The 26,297-nt window shown below is 41.3% G+C and overlaps 2 protein-coding genes across 6 annotated transcripts in view; one reads left to right on the top strand and one right to left on the bottom strand.

Moving 5' to 3' along the window:
* The window catches only part of LOC107223082 (band 4.1-like protein 4A), a 54,152-nt gene that overhangs the window by 706 nt on the left and 27,149 nt on the right, over positions 1–26,297 (top strand). The window contains exon 1 of one of the 3 annotated variants that reach the window (XM_046744573.1): positions 23,250–23,269. The exons of the other annotated variants lie outside the window; for them this stretch is intronic. The gene's annotated coding sequence lies outside the window, so the exon portion shown is untranslated. Of the gene's footprint in view, positions 1–23,249; positions 23,270–26,297 lie in introns of those variants that run through there. 3 annotated transcript variants of the gene reach the window in all.
* LOC107223079 (thyroid receptor-interacting protein 11) lies at positions 598–25,733 on the bottom strand. 3 transcript variants are annotated; one of them, XM_015662652.2, is made up of 13 exons: positions 25,414–25,733; positions 25,097–25,176; positions 22,455–22,529; positions 9,194–9,361; positions 8,984–9,091; positions 8,492–8,897; positions 5,672–8,395; positions 5,217–5,320; positions 4,997–5,096; positions 1,924–2,005; positions 1,634–1,826; positions 1,413–1,508; positions 598–1,325 (listed from the first exon to the last, which is right to left on the bottom strand). In XM_015662652.2, the coding sequence occupies exons 1-13, from the start codon at positions 25,514–25,516 to the stop codon at positions 1,173–1,175; spliced, it is 4,392 nt and encodes a 1,463-aa protein (XP_015518138.1). In that variant the 5' UTR covers positions 25,517–25,733; the 3' UTR covers positions 598–1,172. The 3 variants fall into 3 exon arrangements, with proteins under 3 accessions (XP_015518138.1, XP_046600525.1, XP_046600524.1); XM_046744569.1 differs by lacking the exon at positions 22,455–22,529; XM_046744568.1 differs by lacking the exons at positions 22,455–22,529; positions 25,097–25,176; positions 25,414–25,733 and adding exons at positions 15,718–15,749; positions 16,099–16,270.

Raw genomic sequence — 26,297 nt, 5'->3', positions numbered from 1 at the left:
GATCGGAAAAATTTCAATTGATCGTTGTTGTAAAACGTTGGATGCGAAACGAAGCAGGCTGTGGATACGCTGAATCAGACCTGCAATCGTTCGAATGGGTAAAACGCTACGCGTTCGCGCGTTTCACTTGCGCCCGAAGACGTCGCGCCGACGAGGATCGCCTGCCGCCATGCTGCGCTTGCCATTTCCTTTCCTCTTACTTTTCTTTGCCTCGCCGCTGTGCGCGATGGCCGAAAATACGCGAGAAATCACACGTGCTGTGATTTCGTTCAATTTTCGACTTTAGTCTCTCGCGCTTAAACTGCTCCGTGCGAGTGATGCAGTGTATAATTTATATAGTGTTTAAATAGTCGTAGTCTTACATCAGATATCCACATGCGATGTGGTTATTGTACGAAATGATCACTAATTTTTAAATGTAAAAACGCGTGAAATTACGAGAATGTAATTTGAAGAATTTCGGAGGCGAAAAAAAAATTTCTTCGAGTGGTAATCACAATGTATTTTCCGGTTTGTTTGTAAATTGTATAGGAATAATGTACGCAGATTGACATTTTGCAATATAAACAAATTATTATTATCGTTATTATTGCGGTATACAGTTAAATAATCTTTATTATACACATTTTAATACAAATTTCAACAAATTGATGATACAGAATTCAGAAGCCGGCTTTTTCATTACATTTCGCATTCCGTGTAATTTATTAAATTCATCGAACAGTGATAGTGTGACGCATTTCACGTATGTTGTTGAATCACTGTCAAATCATTGTCCCAAACTTTTACAAACTCCGCTCACGTGAGAACGATAATAATAGATATTCATACAAGGGCACTGAATCTAGATAGGAAGACGAATGTGCAGTCAGTGCTGGATAACTTTGAAATTTGAAATTTCTATCCGGTACATGAGCAATTTTTCATACCTCATCTACGCATCGCCTGAATTAACTTTAGGACAATTATCTACATACGAGTCGTAACTCAGTACCCATAGCATTCTCGACGAATTATACGTTTGAAATAAATCGGTATTGTTATTTTTGTCCCAATGGATTCTACTATCGAACAAAAAAAAAGAACTTTACAACGCAATTCCCTCTCTCTACTAGCATGTGCAATGAGGAGTAAAAAATAATAATATCAAGTTTGTGAGGACAAGTTCAATATCAGCTGTCCTTCAGAACCTCCTTTAGAATGGAGCCGGTATTCCTGGCAGGAACGAAATCTGGGAATGTCGGCAATGTGATATTTGATAAGAGTAGGGTTGATTGATTAGACGAAGAGGAATGTTGTCTGCTGTGACCCGGGCGAGGTGGCGGCTGTGAAAATAGAAATTTCACGATGAAAAAATAGACATACACATTTCCCAAGATGCAGACTTTAGAAATGAATCAACAGTTATTTACAGTAGTAGATATTGGTAAAGCTGGTAGTTGAGCTTTTGGCTTGGATTCACTTTCCAAAAACCTGACAAACGCCGCAGATAACGATGCCTCTTGATCCTGCGGAAGCATTAACGTGTTGTTACAAGTTTCATAATCCGTAACATATGGATTTCTATATCTAAAATCGTCATTCTAATTGAGAAGTGACGAATTGAAATAAAAAACTACATTGATTAGTTTACTTTAGATTGAGCAACCCCTCCGCTTCGCAGTAACCCAGCAAACCAGCTGCCGCTTGCCGCGGGGCTGTTCAGTCCGCTCTTCTCTCGGTCCGATTCGTTGAAATCTAAAACGGTAGCCAATACTCTGAGTACCGATAACTTGTCGCCAGTTGCTGATGACACGTAGCCGAGTATTAAATTTTTCAAGAGAGCCCTGTAAAAAATATAACGTGTTATTGCGTGTCGTGTGACCATCGTATCAAAAGACGAACATGGACGAACAACTGACTGTGAAAAATATTTTTGCGAACCTGTCTACTTTTCCCTCGCCACTTTTATTTGCTCCTTGTATTCGATCGTCGGCGGTACTCACTAGCTCTGTTAACCGAGCAACTGTAAAAAAATGATGTATTATTTTTAAATGTAACTTTAATGCATGATATCATGCTGCGCATGAAAATTAAATATTGCTAATTTGGTTTGGATCGCCAATCGGCCAGAATATGCGCATACAATAAATTTGGATAACAAATTATGAATGAGTCAGACATTTAGTAGAAACGTTTCTGCGTCACTTAAAGTTCACCGGTTGATACTTCAACAACAAGGAAATCAATATTGGGCACTTTTTAATTCGTATAATGTGTGCATTCGGCCGTTGCGTGGCTTCAGGCTGGTAGGTAATGAGACAATAAGCGCAAGTATAACACAAGTACTGGTCGTCGTGAGGCTACACCAGTACCTGATGTAATACTCACACTCACAACTCGATTAAACATGCTGCATTCTTCTCTTGTCATGCCATTTCAATAAAGTATAATTATATTGATGCATGCTGCTAAAAACAATAATATCATATTAAATTAATGCATTTCGGATCGCACTAGTTACCGCAAGCTGGCAAACGATACTACTCGACAGTACATACATAATCGTGAAGTAACGAAACGATTTACGTTTGTAAAACTCAACGAAAACCTATTAATTTCAAATCAGAGTCGTTCCATGGGTTCATTTTGTTCTCAATACTTTTAAACCGTGTCAAGATTTCAGAACTAGCTTTTGATGAAATGGAAATATGCATTCAAAATTTTTATTTCTTATTTTCTGAGAATTTGTAGGATAGTAGTAGCGGGTGGGAAATCCCACGAGGTAATATGAGCTCCTATAATCAACACGCTCACAGTTACCGCATGAGATTACCCACTCTGTCGCTACCAAAATATTCTTTCATTTCTATCTTTGATTAACTCTATGTGGATCTAAAATTTGGGAAAGTGTATATTTCCCCTCTCTTATAACTTCAATTTATTTTGCATTAAAGGAATCTCATATTTAATTGGTGTAGCTCGATTTGAAATTGAATTGTTTAATCTCAGCCTAGTTTTTTTTTTTTTTCCTTAATCTGACGATAATTATAACTGACGTATTACGCGAAAATAAGATATTCGTGCAAACTATGTAAATGTATGCTAAATATTAAACAGTTCTAACATTCATAAACTACCTCACTCGACGATTATTCTACACTGTAATATTCGACTTGCACTTTCATCACATTTTAATATCATTCAAAACTCTACTACATCTCTAGAATGATTAAAAAATGTAATATTGAAACTAAAATTGTTACACACCGTGCAGTAAGTTTTAGGTCCTGTGAAGTTGCAAGACAATTTAGCTTTGCCGGTACGAATAAGATATTTCAAATAAACTTTGTCGCTTTCAGTCTATAGTTAGAATGAACGCCGACATAGGTACATTGTTCAAACTAGTCGCCAGTCCTTGAATTACCTAACTACCTGCTATCTCAAGGAATATATGCATTTTAACTGCAATGTTATTATGTAAGACTTGGTAATTACATGAAACTGCTACGTTACTGATACAGGGCGTACAACTTTGAGAAGAAAAATATTAACTCGACAGTCGATTGAAATGATAAAAATATTCGATATCCCGCAAAAGCTATATTCAACGCTGTAAAAAGATGTGCTGTAATGTGGATAAATTATTATGATAAGAAAGTAGAAAAAAAATATGGATTCATGCTGCATGTTTGAAATAATCGTCCGAACGTTGCACAAGAACGAATGATAAAAGTATATTTCAATCTGTATAATAAAAGCCATTTATTAAAATGTCAGCACTTACTTCGCCGGAAAAATGTGCAATATGCAATTGTAAGTAAAAATTCTAATCAATATGTCAACAGCTTGTCAGCTATTACATCATTAACTGATTGAAGTTTAGTTTTTTCGATAGTGCCATTCTGAACGTGAGACCCATGTGATAAAGGTAATAAAAAAAAAAGCTAGATCCTAATTGTATTCGATTTAAGCGAAAATATTGAGTATAAACTTCATGACAAAAAGGGATCATGAAAGAACCAAAATATGCGGAAATATACCGCTCTATCATAAATTATCCTGTAAAAATACCTCCGCACGAATGTGCGATATAAAAAATAACTTATATTATAATGAATAAAAAATCAAAACGAAAAGTAAGAAAACCGGCACCAATGGCAATGCATGAGCCAGACGAGATGCTGTTTAGTGTGCAAAGGCGTTGGACCAGTTCGTAGCCGGATACCAGCAAGAATCCTGGGCTAGTTTTTACAATCCCAGAATTACCAGCTGATATTTGACTACGCCACCGGACTGTTTATGTGCTTATTTATTTATGCTCTTTTTTTTATACTGTTTTTATTTGTGTATTAGTCACAGGCCACAGCCAAATTGATGCTTTCAATATTTTTCAAAAACCCTTGCTAGGATATGTTTCGGGATTTTCAATTAGTATTTGGATGTCTGAGGCTATCGCAAATTGTATTGCTGAAATTTTCAGTAAAATAATGGTAAACGTTTACACAAAAATGTATGTATGTGAAAAAAAAATTTTTCAATCAACATATTATTAGTATTACAGTTTGTCTATTTGCTTTAGGCACAGCCCGCTGAGTCAGTTTAAGAATCTAGTCAAAAATACAGGTTTAAAAAAGCGCTTCTTGGGTCGTAAGTTTGGCCAATGATGTTTTCCGATTTCAAATCACTTTCTGCGACGTTGCCCTGTGCCTAAGCCGTATAGACAAACCGTACTCTTGTTGTATAAACTTATGCGTGTATGGCGTAACTGGTAGAGTGTGAATACGAAAACTGAAAACTAGACAAGTCTAATTCTAGTTAAAAAAAACAGATCACCCATTTTTGCAATCAAACTTTACACTGACCTCCGCGATTTATACTTCAAATTATATTCTACACTCTACAGTTTACAGTAATGCTCCAATCAACAATCTTCATGCAGATTTTATCAAAACCAACAAAATGCAGCCAAATGCAGGATAAAACGTAAATTCATTCCGGATAAAAATCAAAATACCTTCTTGTTTCAGTTCCTCGATTCTCTCAGTTTTTTTATCCAGTTGTTCGCTCAGTCTTGACGCTGCTTGCAAGCATTCTTTAGCTTCGATCAATTGATCCTGTCAATAAAAAATTGAACGAAATGAATCAGTCTTACGGTAATAGACGAATATTTTCTTCCGTGTTTACAAACGGTCTGTTCGGAATCCAATAATAATCATTAAACATTAGATGCCAACCTTGAGATTGGTAATTTCGTCAGAAAGTTCCGCTTGTCTTTCATAAGACTCCTCAAGTTGTTGCTGAATTTTTTCTGTTGCCGATAGAATGTCTTTGTCTTTGTCTGAAAAAAATATAAGGCATTAACTAATTTGTCCACATTATCCGAAATCTCCAAATTTCATTTCATAGGCTGAATTATTAACGGTTAACCGGAAAATCGTTATTTTATTGTAAAAAAAAATTAAATGCTTATTTTTTCCTGTCATTATTGGTTGCTCAATGTGCGCGAAACACTTTCAATGTGATCAGGATGAATGAAATATGACACACAAATGGTGTAAGACTTTCGTGGTAACGGATTCGAACGAAAAATGATTAGCAAAATCTTATCTCACAAGAACGATAAAGGCAGAGAGTTTAGAATTCAGATAAGAATCCACGATCAAGAGTTATGTTATCTAATGTGTATTACCGCTTTGAAATTGTTCCAAAACAATTTGCAAATTGGTGAGAGAAGCTGCGTGCGCCAAAACCTTGTCTTCGGATATGGATAGTTTCTTTTGTATCTCATCCCTCTGTTGAACAATAAGAGCCATTTGTTGCTGTAACGTTTCGACTTGTTGATTAGCCCGGATACTCGCAGAAGTGTAAACGGTAGAACTATTCTTGACCCGTTCTTCGGCTTGCATCAATTTCACTTCAAGTTCCTTTTGTTTCTGTTCAGCTGAGAGAGCTTCTTCTGTGTAACTCGCCTCGATCTCCATCAAGTGAGTTCTCAATCGGTCCAATTCCTTTCCTGCAGCCGCCTCTTTTTTCTGACTCTCTACAAGCTGATTTTGCAAAATTCTATTGCTAGATTGCTCCTGGACCAAAGCTGCCTCCAACGCGTTGCACTTCTCGTTAAGAATCCCCGCTTGAGCTAATTGGACAGAATGCTCGACCACCCCGCAGTTTTCACCATAATTATTCGACTCCTCGAAGTTCTTCAGTCTTTGACGCACGACTTGAAGCTCGTTTTGCGCCCAAAGAAGTTCAGCTTCTTTTTCTTTCACCGCTTCCGAAACTCGGTCGTGTTCCACCTTCAGTTTTTGATTATTCGTCAGCTGTTCGTTTACCAATTGCGTCAATCTTTGTATCTCAAGATGGTATTGAACGCTTTCGTTATGTTTTACTTGAACAAGATTCACCAGCTCGTCCCTCTCCTTTTTCATAGCTAGTAATTGCTCCTCGTGCTTATCGACGGGGTTTCCGGTCACGCTTGATCTCAAATTCTGGATCTCGGCATCTTTCTCTCTGACCAGCCGAGTCAAGCCGTTGATAGTTTCTCTGGCCATCTCCGCCGAATCTTGATTACTTTCCACCAAAGATTTCTCTGTGCGGCAATGCTTTGCGTTTTCAGCAATTAAAACATCATTCTCACGCGTCTTTTCAGCTAATGCTTCTCGAACATCTTTCATCTCATCACTAATTCTCTGCACCTCTTCTAGCGTAGCACCAGCCACCTGATTCGATCGAATATCTCTCAATTCCGTTTCTAGCTGAATACATTTGCTTTCCGCTAATTGTAGTTTTGCTTCTACGTTTCGTAAGTCGTTCAACTTGGCTTCGAGTTCGCAACATTTTTTTTCTACCGTTACTAAATTTTCCGCTTCGCTCTTAACAGACTCTAACTCAATTTTCAATTGTCTACATTGATCCTCGCTATCTTTAAATTTTCCTTCGATATTTTTAAAATGTTCTAGATTTGCTTTCAATACTTTCGATTCATTTTCCAAGTCAATACACCTTCCATTCTCAGTTTGTAATTTTTCCGTGACTAGCTTGCACGTTGCCAACTCATTTTCAAGCCGAACGCATTTTCCTTCGTTGACATGAAGCTGTTCCAAGGCCTCGGCAAGTTCTGCCGTTTTAACACCGATTTCTTTCTCCAATGCGTTATATTTCTGCTCAAGAAGAACCATTTCCGTATTCAGGAGTTCTATGTTGTCCAGTGACTCGTCCTGAGTCGCACCCAGCTGATCGAGCAACGAAGAATTCTCTCTAACCAATCTCTCGTTGCTGTGGGACAATTTTTCTATTTCACTCTGCTGGATTTCCGCCTGACTCAACGCTACGTCCAACTCTTTCCTCATATTTGACAAATCGTATTCCAGGTCAGCCACCTGGTTAGGCGGATCGAACGAAGTTTGCAATTCCTCTCGTTCCTGGAATGCGGTTTCGAGGTCACTCTGAATTCGACTTTTCGCATCTTGCAGCGTTTTCACTTCACCTTCCAACCGCTTTTCATTCGAAACCGAACGTTTCAAATCCTCCCGCAGGCTCTCAAGTTCCGATTCCAATTTTTTTGTCGACTCAATCTGATCTTCCAGTCGCTGTTCCAAGTTCGCTTGGGCCATTTTCATTTCATCAATCGTCGCGCGAAGCTCGTTATTTTCGTCTAATGAGCTGTGCAACCTGCGACTCAAGTCCTCGAGCATGTTCTCATTGTTTTCGACGTTTTTCGAAGCACCGGATAATTGTTGCTGGGCGATTTCTAGCTGCTGTTTCGTGTTCCTCAGTTCGGCTTCCAGATTCTCTTGGTTCCGCAGGGTCGCTTCGATGTTGTGCACGGCCATTACCAAGTCGAAATTCTGTTGTCTAGTCGCTGTGTTTTGCGATTGAAGACGATCGATTTCTTCCTGCAAGGACTCGGTCTCGGTCTCCAAGGAGGCAACGCGCTCTTCGCTCGCCTCGGGAATCGATGGCAAATTAGACTTTAGATGTTCAATTTCCGCAAGCAACGAATCGATGTTGAGCTGCATGTCGTCGCATTCCAATTGCACTGATTCTTTCATTTCAGCAACGTCTTTCAGCTCCCTACTTACCTCGGTCAGTCTTCTTTCTAGCATATCTTTCTTCCATTTACTTTCCACGTATTTCTCGGCAACAGTCTCGAAGATAGATCTGTCATCTTGTTCCTCGATTTCCTCGTTCCGCAGTATCTCTTTTACTTTTCTCGACAATTCTTCGACCTCCCGAATGTTTGTGGAGGAAACTGCACCGATCGTATTGTTGTTTGCCTCGGCAAACTGCAGCTTTGATTTTACGGTTTCGAGTTTACTCTGCGCGTTGTTGTATTCAGCATAAAGCTGCTCGTAGGCGTTTTGAAGCGTTTGATGCTTGTTCTGCATTTCTTCTTTTATCGATAACAGTCTCTCTGGAATCAGATATTTAAGAAAATTCAAATTACTAACGGGAGTTACATTTTTATTCAAGTATCGTATGACATCATGTTTCACAACACACTCCGTACCAATTGATTCCGAATGCTGTTGGTCCAGTTCCACGATACTGGTATTCAGGCCGACGTTTTCCTCTTCAAGCTGAGCGATTCTCCTCAGGAGATCGGTTTCCTTGTTTGACGTGTCCCCGTTAAGTTTGTCTTCCCTCTTAGCGGTTCCATTGTCGTTATCGGTCTTCAGGCAGACCGATTCAAACTGGCCATCGTCATATTTCATAATTTTCTCATTCACGTCAAACTTCTCCTCGCGCCCCGTCAGTATTTCCTTTTCGTTTTCAATTTCCAAAGATTTCAGAGCTGCCCGAATAAGATCTAGCTGCTCCGTTGATCCCAGCTGTGACATTATGCCACGAAAATCATTCACCAGAACAGCTTCGTCCAGCTGAAGACGTTTCATGTTCCTTTCCGCTTCGCGATTCTGTAAAAGCATGCATTTTTTCTTCACCAAAGCCTCCTGAATTTTATTTATACACGGTACAAGTATACTGCTATTTTCATACACACCTTTTCACCCATTTGAATGATACGGTTTATCATGTCTTGCTTCGCTCGCAGGAGTTCCGTTTTTTGGTGACAATCGAGAACGTCTTCCTTCGAGCTTTGCGCGTTCACCTGTGCGAATATTGGTTTGCAACTTATTAAATCAGAGATCTTTCTTCAGAGGGAGGGATCGGGGGCAGATCTTTATTTTCCGAATAACTAAACGCATCTTACCCGTCGTACAGTTTTCAGTTCCGCTTCCAATTCGCGAATTTTTACGGTGGCTTGTGAGAGTTGCTCCTGGAGGAGCCTCGTTTGATTATCCTTTTTCGCATCACGATTTTTGGCCGACGGAGGGTCCCAAAAGAAAGCCGAGCCGTCGTCATTCTGGTGGTTCCCGTCCTGGAAAATGTCGATACGTATAGATACGAAAAAATAAAACCAATTCTGGGAAGAAGTGACGAGATAGCAAAAAATCCGTATTATTCGCGATTAAAGCGATGCGCCGTGTTTGTCTGTCGCAAATAAGGTGTAGCGAAAGAGCAGAGCGAAGCCTCCGCGCCTCCGTATTGTCGCAAACGACGATTTATTGAGATCCGCGAGGACGAGGCCTCTGCGGTAAAACTTTACCGTCCGACGTATAACGCTAGCTGCAACTGCCATGCATATCGGCGTCGCGTTATCGGTTCGTTTCATTGCAGGGGTTCGGAGGTGAGGAGGGGAAAACGCGGGAAGGCAGCAGCGCACTTTTACATAAGATCTCGTGTCGCCTGTCGAACAATGCTTTCTACCTTAGCACACGATATCAATATGCGCGAGACACACACGCGCAGATGCGTAACGCGCCGTGCAATTACACACGTACAACGACGTGCACACTTGAGAAGGCATCGAGTTTGCTTTTTCAATTTTTTCTTCGTGTTTTACAAACAGCAGATCGTACGTAGCTAATAAAATAAAAGAGAACGTGTCATCGGAACTGTTTTTATCATCAAAATAACGAATCATTGCGTCTCCGAATTTATATTACACTACCTGCTTATACTATAATAGAAATAACGTAATACTTCCTCGTTTTTTACTCGCGGTTGTACGCCGTCAAGTTTGTCGTCAATGCGAGCTGTGATCGATTATCGTGAATAAAAAATTAGATACTCCGAGACGATTTGGTTGGGGGGGAAAAAGAAATTATTCCTTTCGAAAGCCGATCGGATATCGGTCGCAGTAACAGCGGCGGCGGCGGAGACGCGGCGACACATGTAAAATCGTTCGTGACGCCGCGACGGGGTCGATTTCGAACGGTTTATGCAAAGACGCGTTTCCGAGGTTCCGCCGCGCTCCGTGTGCCTGCATGCCGGTTCAAAGGAATATAAAATAAATGGTTGGGCAAAGACTGATGAATATGAAAGGAGGCTTCCTTGGGTCAGGTCAAGGAATAATGCGTCGTTTGACTTGCATGACGAAGGAGTCGGTCGGACTCCAGCCGTGGCCGAAGGGTCGCCACATGCCTGCTAAACTCTGCGCTCCAAATCGCCTCTCACGCACGATCGACTCGCTTTATACGATTAGCGCCGAGCGTTTCGCGGGCTTATCGCGCGATTGCAGACGACCCGTATGCCTCGGAGCCGCTTTGCGCACCCGACGCGCGCCTCCCTCTCTCTCGTTCGTATCGGCCTTACGTGGGACGGCGAACCAGGGTGCACGAGGTAAAACGGAGGGAGCTGCGCAATGCGAGGCAGAAAATAACGAAGCGCAAAGCCGCGGGTAACCCGGAGGGACGAGTTTAAGCCACGTTGATAGCGAACGTGGGAAAGGAAGTCCCTATCAATCCGGCCGCAGGCGCGGAATCGCTGGGATAAGGTACGAGGCGGTGGCGTAACGCACGCGAGCCGCATGCGGGAAACTTGACTCGAACGTTAGGGGAAATTCGTTCAATTTCTTTGCCTCGTTTCCCGTACCAGTTGGTAGAACAGCGAAGCCTGTTACGGGGACGCATATTTCTACATCGACATTTTACCGACACTTAGCTAGGATGCAAACCTTTTCTCCTCCTATCGACTCTTAAAATTCGGAGAATTTTGCTAATTTTCTCTTTCATGTTTTTCCTGCCGCGTTACAGCACCGGCTCTTCTTCGACCCGCGCGCCCTGCTGCACCGTCACGAAGATGCGAGTGTATGTACGAGGAGGAGGCGCCGAACAAAACGTCATTTTATACCGTCCTGCAACGTATTTACACAGCCCGCGTCAAGATATCGAAGAGGTATGCCAGTTGGCTTTGTTAGCTTAGTATTTTTTTTTTTCTTCTCTTTTCTTTTCTCTTTTTTACCCGTTTCTGAAACACACGCGGTGACCCGGAGACTCGCGGCTGTCTCACCTGTTTCACGTCCGTGTGTAACTTCCTCTCGCTTTTATTACATGCGGGTCGCAGTTCATATATGCCTAGTTTAAATTCTCTCCCTCCTTTGTATTATACCGCGCGCATTGCCCGTTTCTAAATATTCATTTACATCGTAAGCAATTTTCTCTCTGTTTCATTTCGATTCCCCCTATATATATATATAACAAGGATAAAATATTAACTACCCAGCAGTAGAACAATGGTAAGATTCGATGAAAATTTCGGCCGCATGCAACGAGGGATCGTTGAGAAATCAGGAATTTAGTTGAACCTTGGAATATAACAAGATTGAAGTTAGTAACGCTAACGTAACGAAACATGGAGGAAAATAATCCCTATTTTCTCAATTTTAAAATGATTTTGATGAAACTAAGATTTATAAAAATGAGTGTGTTTTGTTTTATAACGGTTCACCGAATTTGACACAATTTCAAAATGGCGAAGTAACCGCTTTTCCCGAGCACGAATCGTTACGATAACGTTACTAACTTCAATACGATGGAACATACGCGATGTACGAATGTATAGGTACTACGGAAGTGAGCGATCGGTCGACAATAATCAACGGTTCCCGTCCACCGTGTAGGTATACGTACATGCAGTTAAATTTAATCGCGCACGCTTGACAGAACCTATAGATAAGCCGGGTCTGGCTATGATTGGGTATGCGGCTAATTGTGCCGGTGGTCTACTTGGATTTCTCGTACAACGCGATTCCGAAGAAGATTATACGCGTATGTACCTACCTACGTTACACATATTACGTGTTATTTCAGAGAACTTTTTATCATCAATTTCTTTTTTCTTACCCATGCTGTGAATCCAGTACAGAACTACGTCACGTCTTTGTTCCGTCGGTTCCGTCGATTGAGACACGAACGTGTTCTTTTTCTTAGACCTTTTTTGTCTCCTGGTTGGTAATTTTTGCAAAAATCGTGTGTCAAACGAAACGTGCCAGCTCGAGGAGGAGGAGGATACTGAGAATAACGGTTCTTCGAATAATTTGCTGAGCGAATGGCAAGATCAGTTTCGAATCATGGCGCCTTCCTGCAGCATCGCGCAGCTTGTGTGACGTGTACATACAGCGATTAACGTTGCTTAGCTTGCACTGTGAAACGGGACGCGAGGGTTTCTACTTAAGATCGAGCCCGCGGGTACATACACTGCGTATAACTACATGTAACCAACGAGTGTGCATGTTATCTAACGAAAGAAGCAGAAAAAAGCAGAGAAGAGAGAAGGTGCAAAAAGATTAGAAGCTGGTGCAAACGCTATTCACGCTTTACACCTAACGCACCGTTACGTTGTACACGTATAACGCACGTATTTACGTACCTATAATGAAACACAATTATCAGCCAAGAACAAGTCGCCGCAAACGACGAACAATTATTCATATGCACAGGCACGCAGTTGCGTATAAAGTTTTCTACTTTTTGTCCCCTACCCCCTCCTCTCTTTTCCATCTTTACTTCTCTCTTTCAATTTTCTCTACGACCTCGAGACTCTTAAGTTTGCGCACCGAGTGCAACGTGCGTGCACATCGTCCGACTCCTCTGTTTAGCCCTCGACTCCGAGCCTTGGGCAAACGTACGTACGAAAGTACGCACGTATACAAAACGTACACACATACGGCACGTTTTCCTCCTGCACGTATGTACAAACATACGCAACTCCGTCGATGCCCGTGCTGCACATCCATACGCGTGACACGTGAATCGCGAAGGTGGCTTGCTTCGACGACACGCTTGTAGGCATACAATACGTGTATACGTGCAGGGTGTTTCATAGCAATAATGGTATAATAAACGCGGCACGACACTGCGAGCAGTGACGTAACGACAAACGCGCATTGCACATGCGGTGATCGCTCCGCGACGACGAGGACGACAAGGACGAGGAGGAGGAGGAGGTTTTTATTTTATGTATGGCGTAGAGAGGTATTTAGCGCTGCCAATGAGTACACGACATACATTCGAACGTCGGTATTAATACATTGTACAGCTGTCACGTAATTGAATGTCTATTTTTTTCATTTCAATTTCTTTCCTACTTCCACGCGATACGGACAGGGAGAGAGGACAAAGGCCAGATTTTACTGAAAACTGCAGGGAGAGATGGACACGTCAAAACGTTTGGCGAAAAATACCCGTGCCAATTGTATGTTTTTTTTACTGTTTATGGAATAAATTCTGCATCTTATATACCAAGTATATTTTACCAAAATATCTGACGCGTCTCTCTTTTCCTACAGTTTTCAGTTATATCTGGTCTTTCATTCTCTCCGCGTACGTTGCGTATATCCTTATACACTCGCTGTCTATTAATAACGTATAATCCATCATTTTCGTATTCGCGGAGTTTCTCCTTTTAATTCTGATTGTAAAATCACGTTGCTCGCTCGAAGCATGTACGACGCATCTAACAGAGCTAAAATGGATGGAAGAGATATCGTTATATCCTGTACTTGAGGCAACAACGCGACTACTTTGCCACTAGACATCGTTGGGTGGATGATATATCCGAAATTAAGAGTCAGCGCGTTCCTCGGCAAGAGATAAAAGCGCGTCGAGAGTCCCGCGAGCACGGAGGCGAGTCCTCGTGTAAATTGCGAACGAGTCAAAACGACGAAGGTTTGCAAATGTGTGAAGAGATAAAGTTGGTTCAATAAGTTCGTCGCGCTCCTTTGCAGTCTGACGCATGTATTAACGAGAAACTCATGCGGCATGTGGGTAACGCCTGCAAGGTATATCATAGGTTGTACATATGTACACAGGGGGGACAATGAAGAGATGGAGAGACGCGAAAAGAGAAGAGAAGACTTGTCACCGACTTGTTGCTTTTGTCTATTGAAGAGAAAAAACGGAAAAAAACAACCGCGAGCACAGCTGTACGGTACAACACACGCGTACTCCGTACATACGGTACATAAAACAATTATTACGTGAGTCGTTATAACGTGTAGCAGCTACCGCACAGGTATACCGAAGATTATTACAATATCTTTGAAACATACTTTCGGTCCAATGCGAAATTTTTTTCACAATTTACTTCGGATTGTGTGAATAATTTTTTTCTCATAACTTTTCTGTCGCAAATGGAATACGGTGTGAATATATGAAAAATTTCCGTGTCGCGCTTGATCCGTACAGTGCACTGGTCGTTCTTGATCTTTGTACATAGAACGCGTTCGCGTATAATAACGCACTGCGTACCGCATGCACGTATGTAACATAGATGTGAAAAATCTGTTTCTCTTTCCCCATGGAGATCATCTGTGCCGCCAGTTGCAGTCTCTCGATCGGACGAGATTTTTTTTACAACTGTACCTATGTTGTATTTAGAATATAAAACAAATGGAAATAGAACGAGGTGACGACGAGGGTTGTACAATATCGATATACATACGCGCACGCGTAATAATGTTGAAAGTAAATGAACATATTTTGCCGTGCACGCGGAATATCACGCGTTGTTGGCAGAAAGAGAGAATATGAATCGAATATGGCGACCGTGAGTGTGAACTCGGTTTTTCTTTGCGAGTGTTACGCCCATAGGTATACCCTGCAATATACGTGAATACGTGCTACGTATATACCTCGGTGTGAAATATTTCGTTCAAAGCTGTAGACGCGATGCGTGTCGTATAACGCGCGTACCTACGTATGTATAGGCAGGTTATAGGTGCAAACACACGTAGTTTATACACGAAGCTGCACAAAGCTTATGGAAATTTGATGAATTTATGAATGGATTACTATATATATGCACGACGGTTTCATTATGCTTTGACCTGTTGAATTTTACTAACTGAATATTGGGTATACCTTATGTGTATCATCGAGATCGATCGGAAATTCGTTTCTACCGATGTCTACCTACTTCAGAGGAAAACGAGAAAAATGATACTTCTTCGTTCATCCTCGCAGGTCGATCTGTGCTTTGCAAATATGTGAGATAAAGTTTGATTAATTTCGTTTCGTTCTTATTGGTCCTCTTCTCAACTTGTACAGGGGATGTGGTGTTTTTGAAATTTGTAACTTGTTCAAATTTTCATACCGCCTAACGCATTTTATATACGTTCGAGTCACAGGTTGGAATTAGCGTTTTATTGTTCGTTTCTTTTCTCATTTATGTATATGTATTAGCCTCCTTTTTTTTTTTGGCTCAGGCCACTTGCGCGGCTCGTTGATTAGCATGTTTAATTTGTTTTTCACAGGTGCTCCGTTATTAACGATGCTATACAAGTTACAATAATAGAAACACATCGTTATTTTTTTTTTTTTTTTTAAATTTCTCCTTCGACATATCGTCAATACGAATTAATGTACTGGTAAAAGGATGTAAAATTTACGTTACCTTTATGTCTGCGAATGCGTTATACTTTGCATCTAGAGTGCAGGTATAACAACTTCAGCCCCACATACGTGTAATCATGGTATATACTATAAGTTGCGAAAGTTACGTGGAGCAAGATTCGATATTGGCGGTTTATAACGCGAAATGAACATAATACAAGATAAGTACGTCGGTAATATTTGATGGAGGAATTGCAATTTCGGAAATTGAAAAGAAAGAAAAGAAATAAAATAAACAAGTAAGAGCCAAGAATCGATTAGTTATTTGCTTATTCTTCTTTTCAACGTCACACTCACTGCTGGCTATTCTCTGAAGAATCGCGAATCATGTAGTCGCAATCTCTGAAAATGTCAAATAAAATACGCAAGATGAATTTCTAACCTCGGCGAGGCGAACCGCGGGACGCTTTCGACGCGACTGACTGACCGACGGTAAGGCTTGCAAGTATCGCGGTACCGGCGTCGTCGTTCCTCCGGAGGAACACACGTTCTCTTCGTCGCGTCCGGCCGACAAGGAGGAGCCTCCGTGGCGTGGCATGGCACGGCATGCACTTGCGGAGGTGACGGAGAAACTGATTGTGAGAGGCGGCCTCACGAGGAACGGAACTATAGGAACCGCCTATAATAATATGCCTATGTGACCCGCACACGTTGGCATGTTGTATGAATACACGCGTACATACGTACGTACTGCATAGATACCTGTATGTGGGTGTCGGTGTAAGAGACACCCGGCTGGGCAGCAATAACGCACGTGCGAACCAAATATATAAGATATCTTATCGGAATATTTGTCATTCTCTAGCTGCCTCGTCGTCGTCGTCGTCGTCGTTCTCATCTTAGCCTTTTTTTTTTTTTTGTACCTTTTGTTCTTCGCATCGAACGGTGACTTCGCGCGATGATAAGTTTGGTAAGAATTAATAATAATGATGATAATAATCTCATGCTCAGAAATTATACCAACTGTCGAAAAAAACGAAAGACTCGTAATCGTACGCGTGGCATTGTTACCTTGCAAAAAAAATTAATGAAGAAATCTGTTGAGGAATTAGGCGCTTTCGCAACTTCTCAAATTCGGCACTTCAACCCCGCCCCGGTTATTTGCCACATCACATACGTATATAGCATAGTTGGGAATCATGATTCACCATAGATCTCGCGGCATGGCAAACAATCTCAGATACGCGCAGGGAATGTTTTTGTATAAGTTACGGTCATCGCGGTACAAGTATCGTATAAAGCTTCATCTACGCGTAACGAAATGTGGAGTATTTTTTTTGACGAACTTCAAATAACTGCCGTGAAGTGAAATTATTGTATAACAGGATGTATAACGATGCATCGACCACGTACGGTATAACAGAAAAGAATTAACGAGAATATTGTCCGAGGCGGTGTTGAATCGATGGACGTCTCACACAATCGAAATTGTCTCTCCGAACGAGAGAACGAACGCGTTAAAAGTATGCGGCTATGTATATGTATATCCGACTTACAATCAGGCTCGTTATTCAACGTTCAGAGCCCACTTCGAGATCTGGGTATGACCCCCGCTGCCCTCCGCCTCACCGTGTCATTAGAATTTCCATTAATTTGCGTTGCTTATATTGTATGCATATATAAAATGCTCTGCCACGCTACACACGTACGTGCATAGATAGGTATACGTATTAGAATAAACCGGGGAGCTTCGAATGCGACTCCGATCGAGAAAACACACACACACACACACATTGCGTCACATCGCAACGGCGGTTTGTTTTCGTCTTTCGAACTCCCTCGCGCATAAATTTCTCCCCAGCTGATACACGTATAACTCGACTCGTCTGTTGCCTTCTCGTTTTCTTGTTTCCTTGTTTTTTCTATCGTATGCCAATCCTTCCTTGCCCCCTTGCAACGGTACATAGGTACGTCGCTGTAGCCTGCAGCCCCTATAATGTACAGGGTATTCCGCTTTTAAGCGCGTTCACGCGTACCATCGACGTACGCAAACTACAACCTGCGGGCGCAGCTGGTGATCAAAGGCCACGCACGATGTGGACGTAAAATTGGACGTCAAGGGGGTGTCCTAGTCGATTTTGACGTTGTCGTGTAAATTATTTCCAAATATCGAAGTTCGCGTATCTCGAGCGCGAAAAAGGGCACGACGATTCCGTTCTGAACAAAAACACCCCAACGTATTGTCGATAAACGCAGAGATGAAGAAACGGCATGGATTCTGCGAAATCTCAGTAGTAGATTCCCAAAATTCATGCCATTTCTTTATTTTCGCGTCAAATGAAAATGTGTTTCGTTTGTCTTTGTTAAGAATTGCGTATAGAATGGAGCTGTTAACCCCTTTTTCACGTTTCAGATAGATGGATTTCGATATTCGAAGATATATAGGGGAGAGACGGGCGAAACGGGCCCCCTGTGCAATCAAATGTAGTTTCAAAAAATGTCGATAACGCTTGAAATCTTCTTTGGGCCAAAGATAAAAGAAAAGCGTCGTCGAAAGTGATCTCTAACGTTATTTTTCCCTTAAAAAGGACTTCTCAACTCACGCGAGTGTCGCGGGATCCTCGTAATCGTCGCTCCCTGCAACTGGGTAGTCACAACGTCGGCGCAGCAGCGGCGAGAAACACTAGAATTCTATCCTCTCTCGAACACTCGATGATCCTAGACCTTGGAGAGGCAGGGACAGGCTACGGCCTCCCCAAAGCTGGCCGCATTTATAGCCGACGGGGGAACGGGGTAGTCATAGTCACTATCAAAAATTTACCCGGCAAACCTATGCGTTACACCGTCATCGCCTATCACAAAAGCTCGCCTGTCTGTGTTCGCCCGTTGTTATCGCGGGAAGCTTTTTCGCCCCGCTTCCTCGTTCGGCGTTCAAGAACAACGGGCCTACCGGCGAATCATCCGCAGCTGTCTAGTTACGCGCTCTTATTATACATGTACCAGCGTTGGTGTAACGAGATATCGGTGCAGCCTGGGTAATATCGATTCGATTTCACCACAAATTACCATTTTACGTACAAAGTAACCGCAGGAGCGCGCCAGATATCCTCTTTCAACATCGCATTTCACACACAGAAGGGATTCCACGCGAACCCGACCAACGTCCGACCCTCGCCATTTCTGAGTTTTGTTTGAGAAAAAAATGTCCACACTTGCCCCAACTCTCAAACAGTAGCCTGAATCTTTCAAATTTTTTATTCAACTGCTCAATTATTTAAAAATATTTAAATTGATTTTGAAATGGACCTTCTTTAAAATACTCAAAATATACTCAGAAACCGTAATGTCTATTCCAAAAATTTCAAGATCCTGATGGACCGATTGTTTTTCCATTTTTTTTCAGCACCTTTAAATATTTTTTGTCAGCTAAAACATTCTTTGAACGGTATGAAAATTCCCGAAAAATTCTCGTAATTTCTATTTTTCAATTAGAACATTTCTAGACCGGTTCGATCATGGAGCAATTTTTATATAATTTATAAACAATAGAGCAGTTGAATAAAAAATGTGAAAAAATTCAGAACACTGTTTCAGTTTTAGCAACTGCTGAAGTTTTTTTGAACCAGATCAGAAACAGTGCGGGCCAAACGTTGGTTGGCTTACCATGAAATTCTCCACAGACTTTACGAAGCCCGTGTGCAGATTAGTTTTTTTTTTAACCGAGGTGTAACGGCGTCCACTTTTTTGCCTCGACAAATTTACGCCACTCCGGCTATACATTATCGTCTTCACCGCGAAGTATTTTTCGATAAGAAAACGGAAACGTCTGGCATAAAAAAGTCCCAGGACTTCCGGCTCCAGGTCAAAGGTGAACTCTAGCTCTTGGGCTCCGTCGGGTTTCACGTCGGAAAGGAATGCCTGATGTACCGGTTTACTCGGAAAGGTTGAAAAACGAAAAGAAGAAAAAATAAGTAACGCTTGCGACGTACATGTAGGTACGCAAAAATTCGATGACAACAATAATCGTAAAGTAATTCTTTCGGGCCTCAGAGCATCCCGCGTGTCTACAAAAGACGCGGGCTTAACGTCAGCGAGAATGTCGTGGACTCACCTTTGTTGGTCCAAGATACGAACCACGTATCTAACCGACTTTTAAGCCTGCACACCCTTCGCCGACGACGGAGATGGAGGCAAACATTAGCTAGTAACGAATTTCATGTCGACTCTTCGCGCGTGTGTTTCGTTATGCAATGAATCGCGGACTGCTGCACGAGTGTAACGTAGTCTGCCGTGATTATGCAGGTCTGCAACTAAAAAACTGCACAGGTTTCTTATACTGTTTCTAATATAGAATTTTACTCGCTGAAACAGGGAAATATACTGGAAAAATTCCATCACGTCAGGTTTTTTCTTGAACTCGTATTTGCAGTTTCATTAAGAGTGAAACTCCCGTTTAACTCGAAATCTGGTATCCTATTCTTTGTTATAAAAATTTTATGCAAAAGTGATTTTTTACTTCCGTTCAATACGTGTTAGAGTGAGATTCGAAAATAAATACAAACAGGGAAATAGAAAATGGAAAGCGGAAGCCTGTTCGGAGAAGTATCGAAGATAAGAAGAAAAGGTTTCATAGGCAAAAAGAATGAACACGGAATGTTAAGTAAATTTTGTCAAGAAATTGTTTGTTTAATTTAATAAGAAATATTTTTAATTCAATGTAATGAAATGGTGGTTTTTTCATTGTTCTTATGCTTTTTTTATGCGAACACCTTCTATTTTCCAAACATACTGTACGTGATGGAGGGAAATGGAAGTCATTTTTGGATGCAGAACTCTGGAAAATATAGGATTTGCCAAAAACATCCCACGAAGCTGAAGTAAAATCTTTTTTTGCAGACCTGTGTTATCTCCTCTCTCTCTCTCTCTCTCTCAGTGAATTAATAGAAAAAGAACAACTTCACCTTGTAATAAAAGAACAAATTATCTCCGGCACGGTTTTTAAACCGAAATCGTCATTGTTATTCGGGTGGGTGTGCAATATTGACGGATAATGAACCCCGAGAGCCCGCATTCGGAAAAGAAACACGCGAGGTGAAAAGCGGCAGGGGCGAGGCGACGACACGTGTGTCGTATAACTACACGCACAGTTTTTGTGTTCCCGTGTTCTCTGTTTAACATTTCGCCTCGGTTTATCAGCCGCAGCCCCGGAGCCTTTCAGAGCTCCCGGTGTATCCGACAAGAACGCCGCTCGCTTCGCAACTTTATACAGGTACTTGGAACAACGGTTCGTTTTGTTTGCAGGTAATTGCTAAGGTTGACGTAAGATTTATGTTTGAAAAGAAAGTTGTGGGCGCGTACGGTAATTTCGCGGTTCCGACCTATCTTCTTCTTCTTCCCCTTTGTACCATATACCTATTATATGTATATACCTAAACCTTGGAGCGTAATTACACGTGTTTTCTACGCCAAGCGATATTCTTGTATACCTGTTATATTATCTCAATGCATATACTACACGTACTGATACGATGTATGTACGTACATAGGGATGCAAGTAGATATATTTTGAACTAGATTAAATTTATCGAGTACAGATGGAAAATATTTTAAGATTATCCTTTATTTTATTTTATTTTTTAAGAATCCAAAGAACGTAACCGTTTTCGTTATCTGATGAATTTCTTCCGAAACGTACTATAATGACAAAACTAATTTCTCTATGAACAATTCGTAGAAACTACAAACAAAAGAAAAAACAAATATGCAAAATAACAGTGTAAAAACTGAGCGGTGTTAAAATTTACCAAAATTGGCTAGTGTCGACTACTATGTTACGTAGATGAATTTTTATAGTCAATTCGGAACTTGAACGTCAGGTGATAGTTTTAGATCGATGACACATTTGATATTTTTTCCGCTATTGAGAATTTATCGCCGAATTTCGAGACGTTGGCAAAAAATCGTGTACACGCTTAGATATTGTTTGATACTTGGACACCTACCGGACAATTTAATTAACTTTCGGAGCTGCGCAAGATAGATGAGTTATATTTGACTAATACATGATGACTACCTCGTCGAAAAACATTGACCGTCAGAGCAGAAGACTGTTCGTGGGGTAAACCGTAAAGCTGATGTTTGTAGATAAGATGCAGATATTTGTAGATATATCTATATTCCGGGCTGCAAAGATCAGCGTTAAGAATTTACATCACGACCAGTCTTCTGCTCTGACGATCGATGTTTTTGGACGCGGTGGTCATGAGACGGGAACCCGGCATAAATTGAAGAAAATGTGGAAAAAAGTGAAAAATTAAATGAGCGCCATCTTGGACGTTAAAAAAAAAAAAAAAATTAGTATTCTGAACCGTTAGAAAACCCGAAGAAATTGAATTTACAAAATCTGAGCTTGTACTGTATCAACGGGTTACTAAATTTCAAGTAATCAGAAAGTTGCAAAATGATGACTTTTTCTAAAGATGCATCGTTACATTAACGTTACAAACTTCAGCTTGACGGAAATTTGTAAATTATTTTTTCCTAAAATACCCTGATATACGTGTTACACCAGCCTATAGACATACTCGTAAAATGTTGTACGATTCTGACGATACTTGACTCTGTGATTTAGGTTGACATAGATGAAACGGAGACGTGATAAGTCGTTCGAAGGCGCGGTGCAGCATTTCTTCTGATTTGATTGGCAGAGCGTGCAGAGCGGAGAGGAATAAGAATAATGATAGAGGTGGGGAAATCTTTACGTAGGCAAACACTACAAGTTCAAACTGGCTTACTCACCGTTTGCGAATGCTGGGCGTCATATTCCAGAACCACTTTTTGAAGCTCGCTGTTTTGCCGACGAAGAAGAGAAATCTGCGACAATAAGAAACATGCGGGATATGTGATGATACTTATTTTACAAATTTTTGGAAGTTGGTTAAAAAAAAACCTTCGTATTGTCAAACCCGTGGACTGAAGTAAAAAGACGCAGAAATTACATTATATAACATTTTCAAGTATCTGTCGTCGTGTAATATTTATCTACGTATATACCCCATTTTTTCGACACTTTTCACCTCGAAATTGCTTTTTCGTTAATGTGTAAATTATACAGTATTTATTTTCATACAACATACCCGAAAGACTCATATTTGGGTATAACATGTTACTTACTACCACAGACACAAGGTTTGAAGGAAAGTTAGGAAAGAAGGAAGAAAAAAATAGACTGTTAAAAGAACTCCCGCGGAAATGGTTTAGATATTTTTTCCCCACCTTGAATCCCGCATCGCTGAATAATTTAAATAGCCTGTTTCTGTCGAGCGTACTGTATTACATGCATATGTTACATATACGGCGACTACCTCATGCGCTGACGCATCAGGTACTGTGGACAGGTACAATATGCGCGTATATATAGTGACATATTATAGCAGTCGTGTTTCGGCGCCAGGGTGTGCGATGATTTTTGGCAAAGTTTCATAAGCATGTAAATGAAACTGATAACAGTTATAGATGCGATTAAACGTCGTCGCCTTTAAGGGTCTCCGCAGTGGAGGGGGAGGAAAAATTAAGGGGTTGCGTGATGAGAACGAAAACAGGACGAGGTTCACGTAAGTAACGTTGACGTCACGAAACATTAGGAAGATATTCGTTATTCTGGCAATAATTTTAGAACGATTTTCGGTGAGTTGGCTTTGGAAAAATATGCGTATGTTTGGTTCAGTATGGTTAGCTAGAATTTCAGACAATTCTAATGATGCGTAGTAACGATTTCTTCCGAACATGCACCGTTACAGTAAAAATATCGTAATATAGCGCGAAAAATCTGCTCCCTCGACTACGCGAAAGAGAAGAAAATGAAAAATAAACAAACCAGAACCGTAATGAATGATGAATAAGGTATATGTATAATGTATATTCGTCCTGCGTCGTCTGGGACTTGAATATTGATGTCCACAATCAGGAGGAAGTCCGGTATAGTCTATAGAAAAGGTGAAGTCGAGCAAGCTGTAATATAGCAAAGTGGCCCATAGTCCTCCACTCGCCGCAGCGCCGCGCGAGGCGGAGGTTGGTTATAATTTTTGTTTGCGCTCGTTATCTCGGGTTTGTACTGCGATAACCTCCCCCCCCCCCCCCCGGCCGCCTCCACCCGTCGCACAGTTCAGGGTCCCCTTCTCACCCCGCAAGGTGCACATCGGTGGACAAGGTATAAGCCGCGTATTATACCTACCTGGACGCTCTTAATACGAACAATGTTATTTTCGATTTCATTTTTCTATGAAGCGGTAGTTAGTAACGTTATTGTAACGAAACATTAGGGGAAAAATCATTATTACGTAATTTTATAATGACTTTTCTTCGCGGAGTTGGCTTTTCAAAATATAAGAGTATGTTAGGTATATCACGGTTCATTAAATCTCGGACATTCTCAAAGGTGAAAAGTAATGATTTTTCTTAAACATGCATCGTTATAGTGTCGTTATTACTTTCATCCTCAAATATTTTTCCTGCGATGTATAAGATACCGTTCGTACAGTAAGAAAGGAGATGAGGAATTTGTTCGTCAGTTATTTGAACGACAAGCCGTACATCGTTTGTGTGTATTAATTTGTCACTATTTTGTACCTGGATATTACAACTTGATCGATCTTTCTATAGAAGATTGAAGAAACTACGATAATTTAGTGCTGATTGCGAGAATTGTTCTCATGTTCTTTCCACACCCTAAGTGTAAGTTACCTTACATAAATGTATTAACTGGGTATTGTTAGTTCTGAGAAGCGGCGCAATGCTGTAACAATTTATTGATTGGCATTTACGGAGCGCAACTACCACTAAAACATCGGGGTGGGACAACCCGTGGGAGGAGAAGGGGGTGAGAGGGAGTTGAAACGGGGTGAGGAGATAACGGCTGATAAGCGAGGCGCTTGTTTGCATTACACTCAGTCACGGTTATTAGGGAAAGGGACATCTGTTAAAATATTTTCTAATCACCAAGGCATAGGCTCACTGCTGCTGCTCCGCATCCCTTATCTCCACGGCACCTAGGGGTGCCAGAATTACGAATGAATATGTTGGTGGTGTAAAACAGTCCTTTTTTCAAACTCGATCCCTTATACGTATACCCTTCCTCTTCTTTCTTACCGTCTCGAATCGCTTCCACATTATTCCATTACTGAACTAGTGAATTTGAAATTCGTCTGTTCCAAGTTAATTTTCCATTAACATACTTTGGAGTTTCAAAGGTCTGCATAGTTTATTACAGTCTACGGTAGTTGCGTTACGTTTAATGGATGCTATTTCGCGCTGCAGATACGATTGCTAAAACTTTCCTCAGACTTTTTGAATCTCCAGCTTGTGTCTGCACAAACGGGACATTACTAGGCTGATGAAGATGCGACGAAAAGCAAAGACGAGCGTTCAAGTATTCCTCTCACCTCTGCATCCTTGGAAATAAGCAGCTCTTGAAGTTGTACACATTTCTCGTTCGCTTCGTTGAGCTCCTTGCTTCGTTCGTCTGAAAATGCGTTGAAACGTCTGTAGGTACATACACAAGAATTTCAAGGTATTCCGCATATGTTGTTTAAATTTCCCGCGGTTGAGCGAGCAGGCGTGACGTGTAAACAGGACGGTTCTCATTGGTTGATAAAACAGAGACGTGCATTGACAGTAGCTAATAAGCGGATATTTTGAGGGACTCGAAAGCTGCACCGAGGCTCAGGTATTGTAACAAGGGGATCGGAGGTCCATTTACCTATTTCCTCGACGATTCCTTCGGACAGAACCTCCTTGGTGAAACTCGTTATTTGGCCCTTCAAATTCGACAGGCTAGACAGACCGTCGCCGAACCACGCCATTTTACACGTCGACACTACTGAGGAACTGAACGTACGAATATTTTAGCATTATCATTTCACTGCGAGAAGCTCGAAACGTTTACTCTTCGCACCCCATCGTTCGATTCTTTATACGGTAGACCTATTTTACGTATCGCGTCCACCTGACGTTTACCAAAATCGTATGACAGATCAAAATACACTCCGTAATATTGTATGTATACACAACCTGCTGATCGCGCAGGTTGACCAACCGCTAGGAATACAGTACTGGCAACGATGCGGACGAAAATAACTGCCGAATTTATACTACGTATGTAGCGAACAAACCCATATTTCTTCGCATTGCTTTCAGCAGAGTAAACAAATAATGGAATCAACTCAACGAATTGTCACGTGGTGTTGTGTAAATTTTCATTCTTATTAATGGGCATTCATTTTACACCCTGCCGTGCCGACTGCGCTGTTTTTCTTCTGTCTTGGAGAAAGATGGAGAAGCGGAACTTCACAGCCTTTATACCGACCGAAACTCCATCGAGGTCGTTGCTTACCGGCCTTCCTATGACACAATCACTGGAATACTAGCCAAACAATTGTTCACCAATTGTTCAATTTGAAGGTGCCTCACCTACGCACAGCTGATTCCAAACGCTCTGCTGTTCGCATGGTAACAAAACTATGCCCTAGGTTTGTTGCGCACAGTTTCACGAGTAAAGTCACAGTTTACAAGTAGATAACATCGTTCAACATTTAAAGTACAAGTCTCATGACTATCCAATTTTTTTATGCAAATAATAAAATC

Source organism: Neodiprion lecontei, chromosome 7, assembly GCF_021901455.1.
Source record: "Neodiprion lecontei isolate iyNeoLeco1 chromosome 7, iyNeoLeco1.1, whole genome shotgun sequence".
NCBI classification, from domain to species: Eukaryota; Metazoa; Arthropoda; class Insecta; order Hymenoptera; family Diprionidae; genus Neodiprion; species Neodiprion lecontei.
This window is presented reverse-complemented; position numbering and strand designations above follow the sequence as displayed.